We start from the raw sequence: 18,249 nt of genomic DNA, 5'->3' as shown, positions 1-18,249 counted from the left end.
GAAAGTTTGCTGAAGTCAGAATAGTTGCTGGCATCAATGACTGGGTGCCCTCTTCTAGCAAGATCAATCAAAAAATCAGACGCTGGTCCAACCAAGATGTAATTTCGTGTATTCAACCCCTCAAAGTGGCAGAGCATATTCCTGACAACCGTATCTGGCACTTTAAACAGACTCACAAGCAAAACAGTTTTTTTGTGTTGCACAGATTGAAGAACACTTGCAAGTTCATGTGAAGTCGTCACGATTCTGTTGGTTAATACTTTTCTGAAGCAGAAATCATACCAATTGAGATCCTTTAAAGGATATAGTTCTAGTACGTTGAAATCGACCAAATTTTCATCCAGTAACTGAGAATCAGGTCCTGCTGTTTTGCCATAATTGACACCTCCATCCCTATGACTGATGCTCAATGCTCTCTCATTATGAAAATTGGTATAGATATTAAAGTATCCACGAGAGTGGATAAATTTTATAAACCACGGTGTCCAGATTTTCTCTCCCAGCTTCTTGTACCACCCATTTGATACCTGTTGTCATATCATCCCATAGATCAAATACAAAATAGACTAAACAATGAATCAATTAGAAAACAAAGAAACCAAAGCAGAAAAGAAGAATGTGGTTAATGGAAACAGTTACCATTCCGTTTAGGAAAGGCTTTACGCCTTTGGACTTATGCATGTCGTACCACAGCCGGAACTCTTTCCAAGGTCTTGGGAACAGAAGCTGGCCCCAAGTTCCAACTAGCTGATACAAGAAAATCCGAGATTCATCATCTAAATGCATTTTGTTTCCATGTGTACCTGCCGAGAAAAACCAAAGCAAAAGATTAAAAAAGGGAGAATTTTAACAGTGACAGACTTAGTACTGAATAAGTAACATAGAAACAGAAAATGAAGAAGAGAGAAAGCATATTCTAAAATATCAACTGCGGCATACACATGAATAATTCATAGTGAAGACTGAAGCATACAAAGAAAGTTAGGTTCAAATTTTGTGATCGATGCATATCTTGAAATTGCTTGTCTACCAGGGGAACAAGGGAAAGCCAGACAAGAGTTATAACAGAGGGAAAACGACCTACACAAACATCAAATAATTTTCAAGTGGAAAGCAGCAAAAAACAACCCATCTTCTCACTAACGAACCTGAAATGTAGGCAACATCAGCAACATAAAATGCTTCTCGGCCAGGGAGTACCCAAATTTATTTACACGGAGACAATCATAACTCTTAAATGAATCATAAACGCACAACAATAGCATAAATCTGAGGAGGCATACTGTCACTTAAGCAAGCATTTAGCACAAAATGCGAGCCACAGTGCTTTTATTTACCAAATGCTGAAAAAGCAATCACATCAATCTCAACTGCACATACACACATCATAACAAGAATGAAGAGAACTACCTGGCACAAACCTCGGCCTTTGCAGCGACGCCCCGTAAATGGAAGGACTGAAATTCGTGGCATTATAGTAATAATTCAAGATCAACGCCTTCAGAAACCTACCATGCCATACACAGATTCAAATATTCAAGATCTCGGATAATCATTCATTCCACTTCAACAAGCAAAGTACTCCATACAGCATGATACTACATACAAACAAAATCAAATCCCTAAATAAATCAAGAACACAAAAAAGAAACCTGTAATAAAGAGGCGCAAGTTCGAGATCATCCTCAACAACAAATGCAAACTCATGATCCGAAGCAGGCCACCATGCTTCAAGCCACTGCGCCTGCAGCCCTGCATTGGAAGTCCGGTAATGCACCACCTTCTCCCCGAATCTCCACTCGAACCCATCAACGAAATCAAGAATCTGGGTGGAAAGATTCAAGTTTTCGTCAGTCCCAGTTGCAGAATTCTGAGGGAAATGGTCGACGTAGATGTGGAGATGAACTTTGTCGGCGGCGTCGTAGTGGGCTCTGGCGAGAGAGTTGAGGCAGCGGGAGACAGAGGCGGGGCGGTCGAAGGTGAGGACTTTGATGAGGAATGTGAAGTTGGATTGAGGGGATGGGGTTGGGAGTGAGCGCAGATGCTGGATTTGGGGGATGGGAGCGGAGGGGGAGAGGAAGAGGGAGGAGAGGGAGAGGAGGAGGAAGAGCAGGAGGATTAGCAGCGAGAGGCGTCTCCTGCTTTGAGGGGCCATCAATTTGCCCCAACTATGTTATGATCGGAGATGGAGATGTATATGCTGAGGAATTCAAACAATAATTAGGGGCAATTGCAGCTAAATCTAGAGGTATTCAATAGAATTAACTATGAGAAAGGAGGCAATGCAGAAAAGCTCGGATTGGGATTGAATCCGGCGGCAAGGATTCCATTGATCTCTTAAAACAATAGCAAAACTAAGCTTTTGGTGTCGAAAATGAATTATAACTAAATTAGTACAATTGATAAATTAAAAGGAAAATTAAACAAAAATAAAACAGAGAAAGTTTAATTAAGGATTGTGTTAAGTGTAATTCTCCTTTTTACTGAATATGTCAAATTTTTTGACTGATAAGTTGAACGTGTCTGACATCTTATGACATTTTGATTCAACCATAGACTATAATTTTAATTCTATATAAGCTTCTAATTCCCAAGTTAAAAAGACATAAAAAAAAGTAACTCGATATTACTCAAGATGCATTAGAAAACAACTATAGTTTAAATTCAAATCAACAGCTAAAAACCTTTGATTTAATGCGAGTACTATGTCTAATTGTAAAAAGTCTTCATAGACTCAATTCCTCTCATTTAGCTCTTTTTAAAAAGTCTGTGTTAATTCCTTTATTTTGATAATTAAAATCTCTTACAATTGTTATACTCTTGAAAGCTACGTGATGTTAGAGCATTTCCATCCGTGCTCTTATTTAAGAGTATAGAGGTGGACCCGAATCCACTTTTACTCCTTGTCCTTAGCTAAGAGCATAACACCCACGTCCGTACTCTAGCTAAGGACAAACTCAAGGGTCTCATCATTCCATTATTTAATTTAAATAAAAATATTTTCACAATATTACAATTCATTAAAAAAACCTGAAATACTATTACAAATTACAAAAAAAAATTAAAATTACATAATTCAAATCCAAAAAATTAAAAATTACATAATTAAAATCATAAAAATTAAAAAATACATAATTAAATTCATAAAATTAAAAAGACCCACTACTCGTGCCGAATTTCGCCCAAATCGCATTGTGTGTCTTCTTTTGATCCTCTCGTTCACCGTTGTATGCACACCTCGGCATGGGGGAGACCTCGCGGTTGAGCTTCCGGCTTCATCCTCGTCGTAAAAGTTAGCCGCCCTCGGTTCTTCGTCAGCTATAATCATGTTGTGCAAGATAATACACGTGTACATGATGTCGGCGATATTCTTAACGTACCACAGCCGAGACGGGGCCTTCACAATGTTGAATCGGCCTTGAAGGACCCCAAAATCTCTTTCGATGTCTTTCCGAGCAGACTCTTGACGCTCCGCAAAAAGAATCCGTCTCGGGTCTTGCGGATTGCTGAACGTCTTCACGAAAGTTGACCACCTTGGGTAGATACCATCGGCGAGATAGTAACCCATGTGGTACGCATTTCCGTCGATGGTGAAGTAGATCGTCGGTGCTACACCATTCAAAACATCATCGAAGAGTGGTGAGGAATAGAGCACGTTCAAGTCGTTGTTGGATCTGACAACACCGAAATATGCATGTCAAATCCATGGGCGGTAGTCGGCGACCGCTTCAAGGATAAGCGTTGGGCCGCCGCCTTTGTGGCCGCTTAAGTATTGCCCCCTCTAAGCAATCAGACAATTCTTCCACTTCCAATGCATGCAGTCAATGTTGTATAGCATACCGGGAAAACCGTGGACTGTTTCGTGAAGATGAAGCAACCGTTAACAATCTTTGGTGGTGGGTGCTCGAAGGAATTCCTCGCCGAAAGCAGAACGAACATCGTCGCAATATTTTAGGCATATGATTCCAGTTGACTCACCTACATGCAAATACTCGTCGAAGAGGTCAGCCGTTTGCCCAGTAACAAGTTGTCGGATGGCACAAGTACACTTTTGCAACGCCGAGAGACTTTGCCGATTGCGTTTACACCTGATTGAAAGTATTCAACACGGGTGGACAATGTGTTGACAATACGCATAAACAACCGTTTTGACATGCGAAAACGGCGCCGAAAGTAATCTTCTGGATACCGCGGCTGGTCGGAGAAATAGTCGGCAACGAGCCTTTCATGGGCTCCCTCCCGATCATGATGGATGCAATGAGATCGGTGAAATCAAATTTTGAATTTTTTAGAGAGGGTTTGAGTGAGAGAGGAAGCTGTAGATGATTTAGTATGAAAAAGTATGAATGAGTGATAATTTGATGTGAAAAGTGGATGATGAATGTGTGTATTTATAGATGATTTTGGGATAAAAAAAAATCAAAAAAATCCAAAAAAACATCCATAAACGGCTCTATTTTTTGGGAATCCAAAAATAATTTTTTTTTAATTTTTGGTATTATCTCGAATTATTTCTGAATTAAACAAAAAACAATTTTGTCAACGGCTTAGCCATTGGCCAATCAAATCATGATACGTAGCGGCACGGACGGACGGCTTGCAGCGGCGTACGAGCTCGTCCTTGCCTGCTGCTGGCACGGACGGACGGATGACTTTTTCCCTACCGCTACGGATGCTCTTATACGGAGTACTACATAACACACCACTCAGTCGAGTGGGATGTAAAAAAAAATATACTCCAATGTAATTCACATTAAAATCGCTACTGTCGGAATCGTTCACTCGATGTATACTATCAAGATATCACTTTAGTCATCCTCCAATCTTATTTAGGAATTCGGACTTTACATAAATTTCTATTCCAATGTACCTTCACGTGATTTTCATTTTATTATCATAGGATTGATTAGGGCTGGAGAAAAATATCGAAAAAATGATATATCGCTCGTATCGTATTGAAAAGTATCGGAAAATTATCGAATTTTCGATATATCGTAATTTTCGATACGATACGATATCGTATCGTAAGTTTTCGATACGATAACGATATGAATTTCCTTATATCGCGATATATCGTTTTATATCGAAAATACGATATATATCGAAAATTTTCGATATATCGATATTTTCGATATATATCGATATATATCGAAATTTTCGATATATATCGATATTTAACGATATAACGAAATATCGATACGATAACGATATGAAATTTTTTTATATCGAAAGTTCGATATATCGAAATTCGATATATCGAAACTTTCGATACGATAACGATATGAAATTCTTTCATATCGATATTTTCGATACGATACACGATACAACGTTTTCGACCCCTAGGATTGATAGATGAATAAGTTTTTGCATTTAACAGAAAATGGAATTTTTTAGTTCGAATATGTGGATTATTAGTAAGTAAGAAAAATACTAAAAAGGAAAAGAATTCAGAAAAAATACGAAAAGCATAAGAAAGAAAATGATGACGAGAAATTTTCTGCAAAACCCCTTTCTCTTTCAATTTCTCTAAGAACTTGAATGCCATGGATTCCATTTCTGAAACTGGTAAGTTGACTAGAAAACCCTTTAATTTCCGTTTCAATTATACTTGTTGATTCGTGCATGGTTGCATCTATATGTGGAGCTTCGGCAACTAATTTTACAGTTGCTAAAAATGGCAGGTGCATTGGTTATCGAGGCTGGTGCTAGTGGAAACCTTAACCGACTCAAGGGTGAAAAGTCTCTTTCTTGTTATTTCTTCAATTTCTTGATTTTTGTATTCCTGGTTTTTTGAATGCCTGATTTTTGATACAGCAATTAGAAAGAAGGTGAAAGATGAAAGAGAGTTCCTCAAAATATGCGATGAATGCAGCGAATTCTCCACTGGCCGGACTGTCCTGCATCACGCGGCTGCAATCGGACATTATGAGATTTGCAAATTCTTGATACATAACGTCAAAGTTTATGTCAATCCCATGGATTACAAGAGTTCTATCTCTCCCTCTCTCTCTCTCTAATATTTATGTTGCTATTGAAAAAGTTTATGTTAATTCTTGAATTGTTTGTTTATTGATATGGTGTAAATTGCTTCAGTGATTACTCCTGTGGCAGAGGCTGTGAAAGGGGAACATGTCAAAGTTGTGGAGTTTCTCATCAAACATGATGCTGTAATTGCTGTTGCAGATGTTGAGGGTCTCACTCCCTTGCACTTAGCTGTTCTAAAAGGTCTGTGGTTTTGTAGGCTGTAATGATGCGAAAGACTTTGCTCGTAGTGTTATATTATACGCTTGAATTGATTGGTTTTGCTTTCAGGTAATCGGGAGCTTATCGAGTTGTTGCTGGTGAAGCGTGCTCATATAGAAGCAGAGTCTTTGGATGGAACACCTTTACAAGTTGCTGTTTCTTGTGGAAATGCTGAGGCTGTCAAGTGTCTCTTGTCTCATGGCGCAAACGTGGGCAAGCACAACTTTCAGCAGTTTTTGTTTATTGTAACTTTTGAATGTGGATAAGAGTTTGATTTTTTTACTCAGTCATACTAATATGATCTCTTAACTTGCTGTATTAATACTGTGAGATTAGTCCCTTTACTGCTTTCCGTTTTGCAGCCAAACCGTTTTTATGAAGTTGTGGACTGCCCTCTTGTATGTGCAGTCAAGTCTCGCTCATTTGAATGCATGAATTTGCTGCTCGAGGTATGTTTGGTGAAATGGAAATACCCATCTTGTCTAGGTTTTGTTAGAGATTGATGTCCTTTATCATGATAATGGCTATATGCTAGATGATTTAAACTTCCAATGGTTCTTTAGCTCTGTTCCTCAGTTATATGTATCTGATGCCTTATTCAGTATTTGAATTGCTTGCCATCAGTTATCATGGGTTAAGTACTTTCTCGTTGCAGGCTAAAGCGGACCCAAACTTGTATCTAAGTGGGTTAAGTCCTTTGGGATGTGCTGCAAAAGAAGGCGACACAAAATTTCTCGAGTCTTTGCTTAAAGCTGGAGCAGATCCAAATTTAGCTGAAAATGTAAATTTATGTATTTCCCTTTCTACTTGTGATATCTTGAGCCCGTCTCATCCTTCTTCAAAACCAATTAATTGTCGTTTAATCATTTTGCTACTTGTTTTCTAATATTTCGCTTAAAATCACCTTGTTGTTTCATCCTGATGGTTATCAACTGGACACTTATTGCGTAGATATTGATGACTTTCAGGTTATCTATAGACCTATTGAGGAAGCTGCATTGGTGCATAACCGTGCAGGTGTGGAGATTTTGTTTCCAGTGACTAAACAGATTACACATTTCCCAAATTGGACTGTCGATGGCATAATCGAGTACGTTCATTCTGAAGAATTTACAATAATGGTCTGAAACTACTTTTACCTTGTGTACAACTGAGCAACACTCTTGACCTTCAATTGAATTTTACAACCTTCTCTGATCACATATCTTGCAGAGTACGGCGAGATTGCAAAGGAAATTGAATGCAATAAACTTCCGAGCCACAAAGTACACGGGGGATAAGAATTACGGCTATGCTGTCCTACAATATAGACTTGTAAACTTTTCTTCTCCCTAGTGAGTCGATCATCTCGTCCTTGAAAAATGTGTAGTAATTAACATACATGTGATGCGTAGGCTTCTAGTTTTTATCAGTATAACCTCTCGTGGGTATCAAAGCGAAGCCTGTGTCAAGCGCGCTTGGGTATACGCAGTCATGCTCTGTTTGGTGCTCGGAAATGCATGAAACTCCTGCCAAACCTCCCCGTCCCTCGCCACGGAGAAATTCCTGCTGGAGCTAATATGATATTCAAGGTATTAATGTGACCATCAAACTCCATACAGATTCATCATCTAACAATTGCTGATTGTGTCTGTGAAGAAATTCCTCAAGGCCGGCCTCACCTTCACGATGGATCCTTACAACGACGTCGCGTGTCGTGCATTTAGGTAACTACGCAAATTCTGGTAATATTTTCATTTTTTTGTTGCTATAAAACCTTTTGTAAGTAATTGATAGTGTTTTTGTTTTTGGTGGCAGAGTTTGTATGTATGATTACTTTGCTTGGTTGAGCCAGATTAATACCCTGGAAGAGATTTTGACTTTTAGAGATCATTAACACTGTAGAATTTCCCCATTTGATGTAGTACATAATATTGGATCATATACTATTGTCACACTTGTATACATTGCTACATCTTTTCTTCTTTGAATATATTGTTTCCAACTGAATCAATCGTCTATTTCTTTATTCTTTATTCTCGCTAAAATTGTGTAAAAATTTTACTTTTTTCCCGGAAAGGAAACGACTCAAAATTGTTGGGACGACTCAAACATGTAAAAAATGTTTTTTACATGTAATTGTATATAAGATGGTGATATTTTGAAAATTCTTATTAAAAATAAGAAGATTTACTAAAGAAGTATATACCAGATTAGTATAGTAATCCATTCAAACTTTGGATGCAAAGATACAAATAAAAAAGCTTCAAAAGAGCATGCACCAAAAGGCATGCATTGGTCAAACTCAGATTCTTTATCTTTATCTTTTTCCTTACACACCCATTTGCTTAGTTTCTGTGTCATCACACACAGTTCACACACTTTTGTGGATTGTGGTGAAGTAACCAAGACTGACTATTAGCTTTAGCTATGCAGCAGTAGCTGCATATGTCTTTCTATCATCATGGACTTGTCTAAGATAAGATTTAGCATATCTAGTGAATAACAAAATCCTGCAAAAATATAAGACCATAGTCAATAATAATTTTGTAATCAGTTAGAAATGTCAATCGATGGGAAGACAGACTGAAGAAAAAGAAAAAACGGTAGGGCCAAAAGTTTATAATTCAAATAACTTTATAGCCCAATTGATCCCAATAAAAATAGTTTGAATCCGATAGGACTCCTACCCCGGAACTTGAGTGGGGTGGGTTGATTGATAGAAAATTTTCTTCTTATTTACTTATCATAATACATTGATTCGCTTCTGAAGTATTTTTTCGTTTGCTATCTAACACTTATACTTGTCATTTTACGTCCCTAGTAATATTATTCGATACCCACACACGAATCGAGGTGTATAAAATTGAGTGATGTCCCGATTTACATCCTAATACTGTTGGAATTGAATTGATAAAATTATAAACTTATTGCTAGTTTTAATGGTAGCGTTTGGAGAATTCAATAGACGAGATTTAGAAACATGTGTTTCTGTATCACTTAGTTTTGTTTTCTTTATATGTTCAGTCATTCTCGAGAGCGATTCGGCATCAAAGAATGTCAAATATCGTCTGAGTTAGAACTGAATATCAATTCGGCTGGTGATGAATCCAACTATATTTCAAATGAATTATTCATCTCATTTTATTAAAAAGAAACAACTTTATCTATATTTACCAACCAAGGCATAGGTAGGTGTATGAAATACCATAGCGAGGCTAGTGAAACCGTTTTCTCCTATAATGAGCGAGACATGAGTCCATATTTCAAGATTAAAAAAGTGACAAAGCCACAATAATCAATCAATCAACATAAAGACAAACCAATATTTCATCATAATCATGTATTGATTCATTAAAATCACACACGAACAAACAAACTAGGAAATGAACGACATATGATGCAAGAGAAACAGTCAACTAAATCCCATTTATTTGGTCGTGTCACATCGTATTAAATACCAGCCACCTTATAAAAAGCATGGAGACAGAAATGAATTGCATTACATAGCAGTTTTTGAAGCTGTAAACCTACACAAACTGATGTTTAATTCATTGATTTCTTGAGCTTAAAAAAGTAGGTGCTGCAGCATATACACACACTGCAGATCCATGCGAATGCAAAGGGTAATACGAAAAGGAGAGGTGAAGAGGCCGATAAAAGCAAAAGACGAAGCTGATGTGTGCGCAGATCCCTATGAATTCGATCAATATTTCATTCTTTTTGCTAAAGAATTTAAAGCACAAAACAAAGTGAGCAACATTCTAGTCTTGATTTCGTTTCAACCTAGCTTTGTAGCTACAAAACAAACCAAACATGTTGTTTCAAAGTGGAGGGAAACAAAGGGAGGGTTGGAGGCCACATTATTTTACTTCTTTCCAATCATTGACTTGCTTTCCTTCATTATTATTATTCACCCTCTTTTTTCACTATAACAATACTACCTCCCCTTTTGACATTTTGCATCACTCCCTTCCAATAGTCAACAAAATTTTAAAAATTAAGCCATGACTAACCAAGATAGTAGTAACAATTTGTTAGGCTTCTCCCTCTCCCCTTCCACCGTGGCTCCGCCTTGCCCCGCCCTCCCGTTAATCGACTACGGCGGTGGAAGTGACTTCAATTCTATAATGGAAGCCATCAATAGGCCTAATGATCAACCACAAGGTTTTTTTTTTTTTTTTTTTCTATTTCAAATGTGTGGTTTATTTAATTTGACTGACTTTTACTACTTAGGTGTGGATTTCACAACAATGGGGACCCATAACTATGAAGGGTGTGACAGAGAAGGAATGGCTCTCACCTTACATACATTGTACACTCAAGATCAAGGCTTCCTCATCAACAACAAACTACCAATGGCTGAAGCCAATTGGGATTCAAGAAATATGTATGGCGATGATCTGCACACGCTGAGCCTATCGATGGCCCCGGTAGCTAAACCGGTCGGTTCGGGCCAAATTTCAACCTGCATTGCGGCCGAGAGCAAGAAAAGGGGCCTTGAAAAGGCTCATCAGAAGCAGATTGTCCATCGAAAGTCGATCGACACATTCGGGCAGAGGACCTCTCAGTACAGAGGTGTCACTCGGTAATTTTATAAGTTTTTTTCTTAATTTTCAAGATTTGAGTGTGACATGGTGCATTTAGGCATAGGTGGACAGGGAGATATGAGGCTCATTTGTGGGACAATAGTTGTAAGAAAGAAGGGCAGAGCAGAAAAGGGAGACAAGGCAAGAATATACTCCTATATGCACTATATATCTTATTATTGGAAATTAAACATCATTTTCTTACTTAACTTTGCTTTTGCCTTTTGTTGTTGTCTGGATGGGAACATGAATACATTTGCAGTTTATTTAGGTAATTCCTATGTTTTCAACTTTTGTAATAAACTGCTACTCAAATTTGTAAGATTAGTATCTAAAATCTAACTTTTTAGGGGGTTATGATGTGGAAGAAAAGGCAGCAAGGGCTTATGATCTTGCAGCAATCAAGTATTGGGGACCTTCCACACATATCAATTTTCCGGTGTGATTTTTTGGCCATTTTATTATCTTTTTTTCTTTTTAAAATTAGAAATTGGACACTATATAATAAGTGGATGCAGTTGGAAAATTATCAACAAGAAGTCCATGACATGAAGAACATGAGCAGACAAGAATATGTTGCTCATTTAAGAAGGTGACACTTTCTTCACAATTTGAAGGATTTTTAATATACATTGTTTTAGCTTTTGAATTTTCTTGAAACTTCATTTGTAGGAGGAGCAGTGGTTTCTCTAGGGGCGCTTCTATATACAGAGGAGTGACAAGGTCTACATGATTAATTATATCAAAATTAATTTATTTAGAAACTATAGTATTATTATTTAGAAATCTTAGTTTGTATTGTTGTTAGCAGGCATCATCAGCACGGCCGTTGGCAAGCGCGGATTGGCCGAGTTGCGGGGAACAAGGATCTTTATCTCGGAACATTCGGTGAGTTCTTAAACCCGATACCTCTCACTTCAAAATTTTGTTTTTAGTCACATGAAAAGTCCAATTGGACTAAATATATGTGACGGAGGGAGTATTTGTTACTTATTTCGTATTATAATTAATTTGTACCTTGATTTGATTTTAGGCACCCAAGAGGAAGCTGCCGAGGCATATGATGTGGCTGCCATCAAATTTAGGGGTACAAATGCTGTGACCAACTTCGATATATCACAATATGACGTGGAGCGAATCATGGAGAGCGACAGCCTTCTACCGGGGGAGATCGCAAGGCCAAAAAGAGACACGACCGTGGTCTATGCTGGTCAAGAGTCACTACACCAACTAGACCGCCCTCACATCTCCGATTGGAGAGTGGCCGCGTGCCATGATCATGAGAAAGATCGAGTTGGGAGTTTGAGTTCGTTGATTCCTATGAACTCACTCGCCACGACACACTTGGTCACGATGCCTCAGTTGACCTCGAATATCTCATCGCTTGATTCCTCATGGACGGATGTGTTCCGAAGCATGTGATGTAATCTTTATTATGAGATTTTTTAAGTTTTGGTTTAGTTCGGTTCGATTGGTATGATGCTGAATTTTTCTGATTCAGTAAGAGGCTAAACATTTTGACGCTCTAGACTTTTGCAATATTAATTTGCCTCCTTGAGATGGTAAACTAATTAATCATGTTTAGATTTTAGAGAGCAAACTATACTGTGTGAATAGACAAAATTTAAAGATTTAAGAAAAGATTTCCCCTAAAACAGCAATAACATAAAAACACGTATCAATAACAAACTATACTGGGTCGATACGATATATCGTATCGAAAACGTTGTATCGTGTATCGTATCGAAAATATCGATATGATATCGTATCGAAAGTTTCGATATATCGAAGTTCGATATATCGAAATTTGATATATCGAACTTTCGATATAAAAAAATTTCATATCGTTATCGTATCGATATTTCGATATATCGTACCGAAATTCAATATATATCGTTAAATATCGATATATATCGAAAATAATAAAATATCGATATATATCGAAAATATCAATATATCGAAAATTTTCGATATATATCGTATTTTCGATATAAAATTATATATCACGGTATAAGGAAATTCATATCGTTATCGTATCAAAAACTTACGATACGATATCGTATCGTATCGAAAATTATGATATATCGAAAATTCGATAATTTTTCGATATTTTTCAATACGATACGAGCGATATATCATTTTTTCGATATTTTTCCCCAGCCCTACTTAGGAATAGAATTCTAGACACAGATTTGCCTCCATTTTCTTAAGACAACGCCAATCATAGTAAAATACAGTGTGCAAAGTTTAGCCTCTGATTTACTGTTGGGAAGTTTCAAATGAATTGAGTTGGGCCTAATTTAGAATGTACTATTAATATGGGGCAAAGCTGAGTATAATATGATCAGTTGAATTGGGCTTAAACCTATTGATTAGTCAAATTTTAGGATTCAAGGAGCCACTTGTTGTGTGACAAGAAATTACTTGTATTACCTACTGATTATAATTATATAGTAATTTTAAAAAATATGATTTCTAAAAGAATATGATTTACAATAATTACATATATTGTGTTTGTAAGTATTAAGAGCTAAATTAATATTGATTAGTTAAATTCAACTAACTAAATATAACCGTAATAATAAGATGCTACGATTAAAGTATGATCCATACTTTTAAAAGTTAAACTGTAGTATTTGCTTAATAAGTTATTACTAGTACTTAATAATAGCGTAATAAAATAGTACTCCCTTCATCCCATAAAAATATGTGCATTTTTCATTTTCGTCCGTTTCATAAAAATATGTGCATTCTATTTTTAAAAAGTTATATAACATGTCTCACTATCCACTAACACTACTTTAACTATCATTCTCCTCTTCTCTCTTACTTTACCATATCTTATTTTAGCAACTTTGTCTTAATTCTAATGCTATACTATGCCTATTGTCAATATTTTTATGGGACGGGAGGAGTATAATAATAATAATTATCATTATAATTTGTATTTTGTTATATAATAAAATAATATAATAAGTCAGAAACCAGTAAAGAAGCCTCATAAAGAATTAAAATATTTGGAAATTGCATTACACTATATATAAGATTTTTAAGAAGGGATTTTAAAATTCCATAAAACATTAGTATTAAATTGAGATATTCGTGGATAAGATAAGGGTATCTCTTCTCTGCAACTCAACTTGAGCAGCAACACAAGCTGGTAAGAAATTCAGTAACACAAGAATTTATGATATCGATCTTGTGAGAGCCGCTTTCAGCAATCAAAATCAAGCTAACTATCCTTGCAAACCTCCCACATTATCGCTTTCTAACTGTTAACATTCTCTCTATCTTCACAGATACCCCATGGCCAGCATTACTGTGGGCCTCAAATTTCACCCACCGCCCTGCTTCCCCAGACTCCGGCCGCCGCCTCATTCACATGGAATACTTCCCCGTACTTCTTCAGTAGCAGCAAAATCCACTTCTTGCCAATTGCACGAGGTCAGCCCCGCATTTCTCAATTCCCCCAATTTTACTACATCTATTAATCTGGTTTCTTCATTTGTTAATTTTTTAATTTCTTCGTGGTATATGTTTCTGATTCATTATCTATAATTATTGCAGAAAATCAAGTTTATTCGTTTAGCTAAGGCTGTGTAATTTTGAATTTGGATGGATGTTTCATCCACTCCAATTAGGTTTAATTAAACCCTAGTTACATTTCATTACTTCCTAATTACTAGGATTTATCACTCACATTTGGGATTTAATTAGGGCGAATGCATCGTGAATCTTAGCCTCATTTTTCAAAATGCACCCTAATATGATCTGTCAGGAAATGAAGAGATTGTGCAAGCAAGAAATGATTTTTATCCCTATATATGTATCTGTTCATGTTCAACTTTATACTATAATCCTTTACTGGAATGATGGAACACATTAAAACCTGAATTTGTGTGTGAATTGATATTCACGAATTCATGAAATCATGTTTATCTCGAGCCTTTCTTTCCTTTGCTTTATCCCATGATTTTCTGATATAATAAACTTGTTTTCGTTGTGAAGTAATATCATTTTAGTCTAGTGGTGACATTATCTATTATTGCCTGGCTTCTGAGAAGACAGTCTAGTAAAGATTTTGCAGTTCCAAGGCGGAAAGCAATGGCATTGATTGTATCAGGTTTCATCTATTCACAAGCTGGCACGTGCGATAATGCTTTTGCAAACTCTGTTACATTCAGGGAATATACAGACCAATTTGATGGCTACACATTGCAGTACCCATCAAATTGGATCCAAGTCCGTGGCGCTGGTGCTGATATATTCTTCAGGGATCCTTTTGTTCTTGACGAGAACATATCAGTGAACATATCTTCACCTTCGTCGTCGCAATACAAAAGTGTGGAAGATCTAGGTTCACCTGAGGAAGCAGGGAAGAAAGTACTGAAACAGTATCTGACTGAGTTTATGTCCACTAGACTTGGTGTGAGGCGAGAATCAAGTATTCTTTCTACCTCGTCTAAAGTAGCTAGTGATGGAAGGCTATACTATGAAGTCGAAGTAAGACCTTTGTACAATTTTCACCACAATGTGAAGTTCTGAAAACACTTTATCCTATTTTCTTCTCGTGTGACTGATTTTGGCTGGTGTAATGTAACTAGGTGAACATAAAGTCGTATGCGAACAACAATGAATTGGCTGTCATGCCGCAGGACCGAGTGGCACGACTGGAGTGGGATCGTCGTTATCTTTCAGTACTTGGGGTTGAGAACAACCGACTGTACGAACTTAGGTTACAGACACCGGAGAAGTCGTTTGCAGAGGAGGAAAAGGAGTTGCGTGAGATTATGGATGCTTTCAGAGTCAACAAACTTGCTGCTTGAGAGCAAAATTTTTGCAGCTACCTTCCATGTAAACTTGATTTATACTTGAATCTAACTATTTGTTTGTAGTTGTTGATTCCATTTATTGGTTTTAAATATTTGAGTGAGAGATTTCAAACAAGTATAATACATTCATTCAAAGCACTATTAATCTCTGGTGAACATTTTGTTGGGCCTCTTCAGTGAATCAGGGGATCAAAATTCATAAGTACATATCAAGCAATAATTTTGATATTTTGGTAAGATTGATAAACAAAAACTCTTGTAACTGAAAATGGATAAACAACATGAAAATCTACACTATTGTTGCATCCTCACTCGAAGCAGATGATGGAGGATTTTCAGTATCCAACGCCATAGATGCCCTCCACTCGTCAATATAAGAAGCTTTCTCCACATCCAAACTCGGAAGCTCACGCTCTTGGAGGATTTCAAGAATATGTTTGCTCTCACCAAGAAGAATCGTTGCTCGCCTTACACTTTTTTCCCTTTCTTTGATGTCATTTGTGTGACACTTCAATGTTATGACCTGCACTAGATTGGTGAGGCACCCTGCTAGTATATCCGAGATGGTGATGGATATACTCTCGAATAGCTCGTCGTCATCTTGGTGCTCGTCATCTCTCATTCCTACCAAGATCGTCTGAGCAATCCTGTACATTGAGTTAGCAGCTATAACTCTAGCAGGCCAGTTTAGAGGGTTCTGCATTAGAATATCTTTCGTTTGAGCCATAAATTCTGTCACAACATTTTCTGCAATGCTAGAAAGGTTTTGCAGTGTTTCCCGGTGCGTTGTGCCTCTAATTCTCGTGCTCTTCAAATCCATGTCATCCCATTTTCTATACACTTCCAACTCCAATCCAAACAACAACTGCTGCTTTTCTGATGCTTTCTAACTCTCCAATTCTGTCTAGAGTTTCCTCGATGAGCTTCACGATATGCAAGCCCTCACTGACACAAACCAGTAACTGGTTAGCCTTCTCATCCGCGAATTTGGTAAGAGCAACTGAAATGGCTGTCAAAGTCACCACGGGCATAGACCAGCAATTCGGAGGTTCTTCAGAATGCAAGCTCGGAACATGGCTGCTGTCAAATCGTCCCACCCCTTTGAAGTTAGAAGATTTCTTTAGAAGCTGGATCAAGTTTCTTGGCTGCTTTTCTTCGCCTACACGTGTCAGCTTATCCGCCTCGTTGCAGATGTTCTTGAGGATTTTATAAGGCAACCACGGCTCACCTTCAAGTAGAAGAACATATTGGCTAAAATCCACTTGTGCTCCCACGGAAACAGGTCTTTTTTTATTCTTGCAGAAACAGAAGAAAACCACACAACCAAATCTAGAAGAGATGAATAGAACTAGTTTCCCAGCTGAAACAAAGAGAATCTGAACTCCAATGCAGAAGTTCAGAACAAATCTCACAACATCGCGAAGTATCCTCTTGCCTACGCGGTTTTGAACATGAAACGGAAGTGGTCTGTCTCTCCACTCTTCCAGCCTCCAAGTCCAGTACTTGTCAACCTTGAGTTCATCTCTAAAGCTACTTCGCTCCGCCTCAGAAATCATGAACCACGAAGCAGCGAGCCATCTCAGCACCGGAGCAATTGTTCCCATCGCCACTCCAATAGTCTGAACGGTTAAAATCCAGTAGACGGATGGGCCATAGTTTGAATCAAGATACGCCAAGTTAAAATTGGAACCGGAAGCATGAGCTACAAGACTAGTTCTGACAAACCAAACTTGTACCAAAAATAGAGCTGTGAAAAGACACAATAGCGCAGAAACCGAAGAAATCGCAGACCTTGCAAGAACAAACTGAGGACTACTAGTTTGAGCCATCACCCAATACCCTTTCACCATATTTTCAAGTCCCTCACTGCTAAATCTTCCCCACTCTACATGTCTATTTTTCGAAACTGATTTGTGCATTTCATCATACCTCAACCCTATGTACCTTTTCGCTCCCGGGACCATCAGCGACATACAACATAGCATCGCGAGAAAGAGGAGCATGATGACAACAGGCACAATCTGTTGTGGCAGAAACAAATTCAACCGACGCCCAAAGCTATGAATCTTGGCAATATGAATGCATACATTACCAGCAATCGTGACGACTAAAATGCCTAAAGCGGCCATGTTTAGTACAATTTCATTATCCTCCATTGAGCCTAAAGAAGTCATGAAATTACTCATGGCGGTCGACATCAAGACGAGGCTGCTGATCCTTGCGAATTTGTCGTTGACGCTGAGGTCTAAGGTGGTTAGGTCTAAGGGGAGTTTCATGGCGACTGCTAACACAGTGAGGGAGAAAGCGTTGAGGGAGAAATACTTACACGGGAGCCAATACTTTTTTTTCCGGAAGGCGATGAATGCATCGGCTGTTATTGCAAGTGTGCAGACAGCGGAAGCTGCTGCGATGTACATGCCTATATACGGCATGGTTGAATCAAGTGAGTGTTGCACCAGCTGTATGAAATGGGATGTAGCCATGAGCTAACTTGTGGATTTGGTTGAAGCAAATGCTCTTTATTTTTTTACCAAATTATTCTGATGCTATTTGCATCAAAAGAGTGGTCTAAAGTGTTTGCCGCGTGAAACAAAATTGAACTGCAC

The 18,249-nt window shown here is 37.8% G+C and overlaps 5 protein-coding genes across 9 annotated transcripts; 3 read left to right on the top strand and 2 right to left on the bottom strand.

The window, feature by feature from the left end:
- Positions 1-2: 2 nt before the first annotated feature.
- Positions 3-2,347, bottom strand: LOC125209357 (the record flags this gene model as incomplete). The annotated part of the gene is made up of 4 exons (XM_048108959.1): positions 1,653-2,347; positions 1,411-1,508; positions 640-803; positions 3-527 (listed from the first exon to the last, which is right to left on the bottom strand). Coding segments are annotated over exons 1-4 (1,290 nt in total), but the record flags the coding sequence as incomplete, so codon positions are not given.
- Positions 2,348-5,456: 3,109 nt separating this feature from the next.
- LOC125212182 (ankyrin-1-like) lies at positions 5,457-8,232 on the top strand. 3 transcript variants are annotated; one of them, XM_048112278.1, is made up of 12 exons: positions 5,457-5,565; positions 5,682-5,732; positions 5,815-5,988; positions 6,094-6,225; positions 6,313-6,452; positions 6,606-6,692; positions 6,899-7,024; positions 7,212-7,364; positions 7,456-7,557; positions 7,638-7,814; positions 7,882-7,949; positions 8,041-8,232. In XM_048112278.1, exons 1-12 carry the CDS (start codon positions 5,544-5,546, stop codon positions 8,117-8,119), a joined length of 1,311 nt encoding a protein of 436 aa, XP_047968235.1. In that variant the 5' UTR covers positions 5,457-5,543; the 3' UTR covers positions 8,120-8,232. The 3 variants fall into 3 exon arrangements, with proteins under 3 accessions (XP_047968235.1, XP_047968236.1, XP_047968234.1); XM_048112279.1 differs by having other exon boundaries at positions 5,682-5,739; positions 6,112-6,225; XM_048112277.1 differs by having other exon boundaries at positions 5,682-5,739.
- Positions 8,233-10,206: 1,974 nt separating this feature from the next.
- Positions 10,207-12,332, top strand: LOC125216172 (AP2-like ethylene-responsive transcription factor ANT). Its single transcript, XM_048117813.1, has 9 exons — positions 10,207-10,389; positions 10,459-10,810; positions 10,870-10,952; positions 11,074-11,082; positions 11,162-11,250; positions 11,330-11,403; positions 11,484-11,534; positions 11,623-11,699; positions 11,845-12,332. Exons 1-9 carry the CDS (start codon positions 10,230-10,232, stop codon positions 12,231-12,233), a joined length of 1,284 nt encoding a protein of 427 aa, XP_047973770.1. The 5' UTR covers positions 10,207-10,229; the 3' UTR covers positions 12,234-12,332.
- A 1,557-nt stretch (positions 12,333-13,889) lies between these two features.
- Positions 13,890-15,784, top strand: LOC125208887 (psbP domain-containing protein 1, chloroplastic). 3 transcript variants are annotated; one of them, XM_048108393.1, is made up of 4 exons: positions 13,890-13,971; positions 14,111-14,255; positions 14,880-15,314; positions 15,416-15,784. In XM_048108393.1, the coding sequence occupies exons 2-4, from the start codon at positions 14,118-14,120 to the stop codon at positions 15,635-15,637; spliced, it is 795 nt and encodes a 264-aa protein (XP_047964350.1). In that variant the 5' UTR covers positions 13,890-13,971; positions 14,111-14,117; the 3' UTR covers positions 15,638-15,784. The 3 variants fall into 3 exon arrangements, with proteins under 3 accessions (XP_047964350.1, XP_047964349.1, XP_047964352.1); XM_048108392.1 differs by lacking the exon at positions 13,890-13,971 and adding an exon at positions 13,977-14,012; XM_048108395.1 differs by lacking the exon at positions 13,890-13,971 and having other exon boundaries at positions 14,123-14,255; positions 14,876-15,314.
- Positions 15,785-16,476: 692 nt separating this feature from the next.
- LOC125209356 lies at positions 16,477-17,799 on the bottom strand. The gene has a single exon (XM_048108958.1). It carries the CDS (start codon positions 17,797-17,799, stop codon positions 16,477-16,479), a length of 1,323 nt encoding a protein of 440 aa, XP_047964915.1.
- Positions 17,800-18,249: the final 450 nt, after the last annotated feature.

The sequence above is a fragment of the Salvia hispanica genome, chromosome 3 (genome assembly GCF_023119035.1).
Source record: "Salvia hispanica cultivar TCC Black 2014 chromosome 3, UniMelb_Shisp_WGS_1.0, whole genome shotgun sequence".
Classification (NCBI taxonomy): domain Eukaryota; kingdom Viridiplantae; phylum Streptophyta; class Magnoliopsida; order Lamiales; family Lamiaceae; genus Salvia; species Salvia hispanica.
Note: the sequence above shows the minus strand (reverse complement) of the source record. Positions and strands in the feature narration are given on the sequence as shown.

Bases quoted from the DNA above. Each gene is read 5' to 3' on its own strand.
- LOC125216172 (XM_048117813.1), top strand. From the start codon at position 10,230: ATGACTAACCAAGATAGTAGTAACAATTTGTTAGGCTTCTCCCTCTCC. The intron at 10,811-10,869 runs GTAATTTTATAA...TGGTGCATTTAG, and splicing joins CAGTACAGAGGTGTCACTCG to GCATAGGTGGACAGGGAGAT. The intron at 11,404-11,483 runs GTGACACTTTCT...CTTCATTTGTAG, and splicing joins TATGTTGCTCATTTAAGAAG to GAGGAGCAGTGGTTTCTCTA.
- LOC125208887 (XM_048108392.1), top strand. The intron at 14,256-14,879 runs GTCAGCCCCGCA...CTGAGAAGACAG, and splicing joins CTTCTTGCCAATTGCACGAG to TCTAGTAAAGATTTTGCAGT. The intron at 15,315-15,415 runs GTAAGACCTTTG...TAATGTAACTAG, and splicing joins GGCTATACTATGAAGTCGAA to GTGAACATAAAGTCGTATGC.
- LOC125209356 (XM_048108958.1), bottom strand. From the start codon at position 17,799: ATGGAGGATAATGAAATTGTACTAAACATGGCCGCTTTAGGCATTTTA.
- LOC125212182 (XM_048112277.1), top strand. From the start codon at position 5,539: ATGCCATGGATTCCATTTCTGAAACTG. The intron at 5,989-6,093 runs GTTCTATCTCTC...AAATTGCTTCAG, and splicing joins CAATCCCATGGATTACAAGA to TGATTACTCCTGTGGCAGAG. The intron at 7,025-7,211 runs GTAAATTTATGT...GATGACTTTCAG, and splicing joins ATCCAAATTTAGCTGAAAAT to GTTATCTATAGACCTATTGA.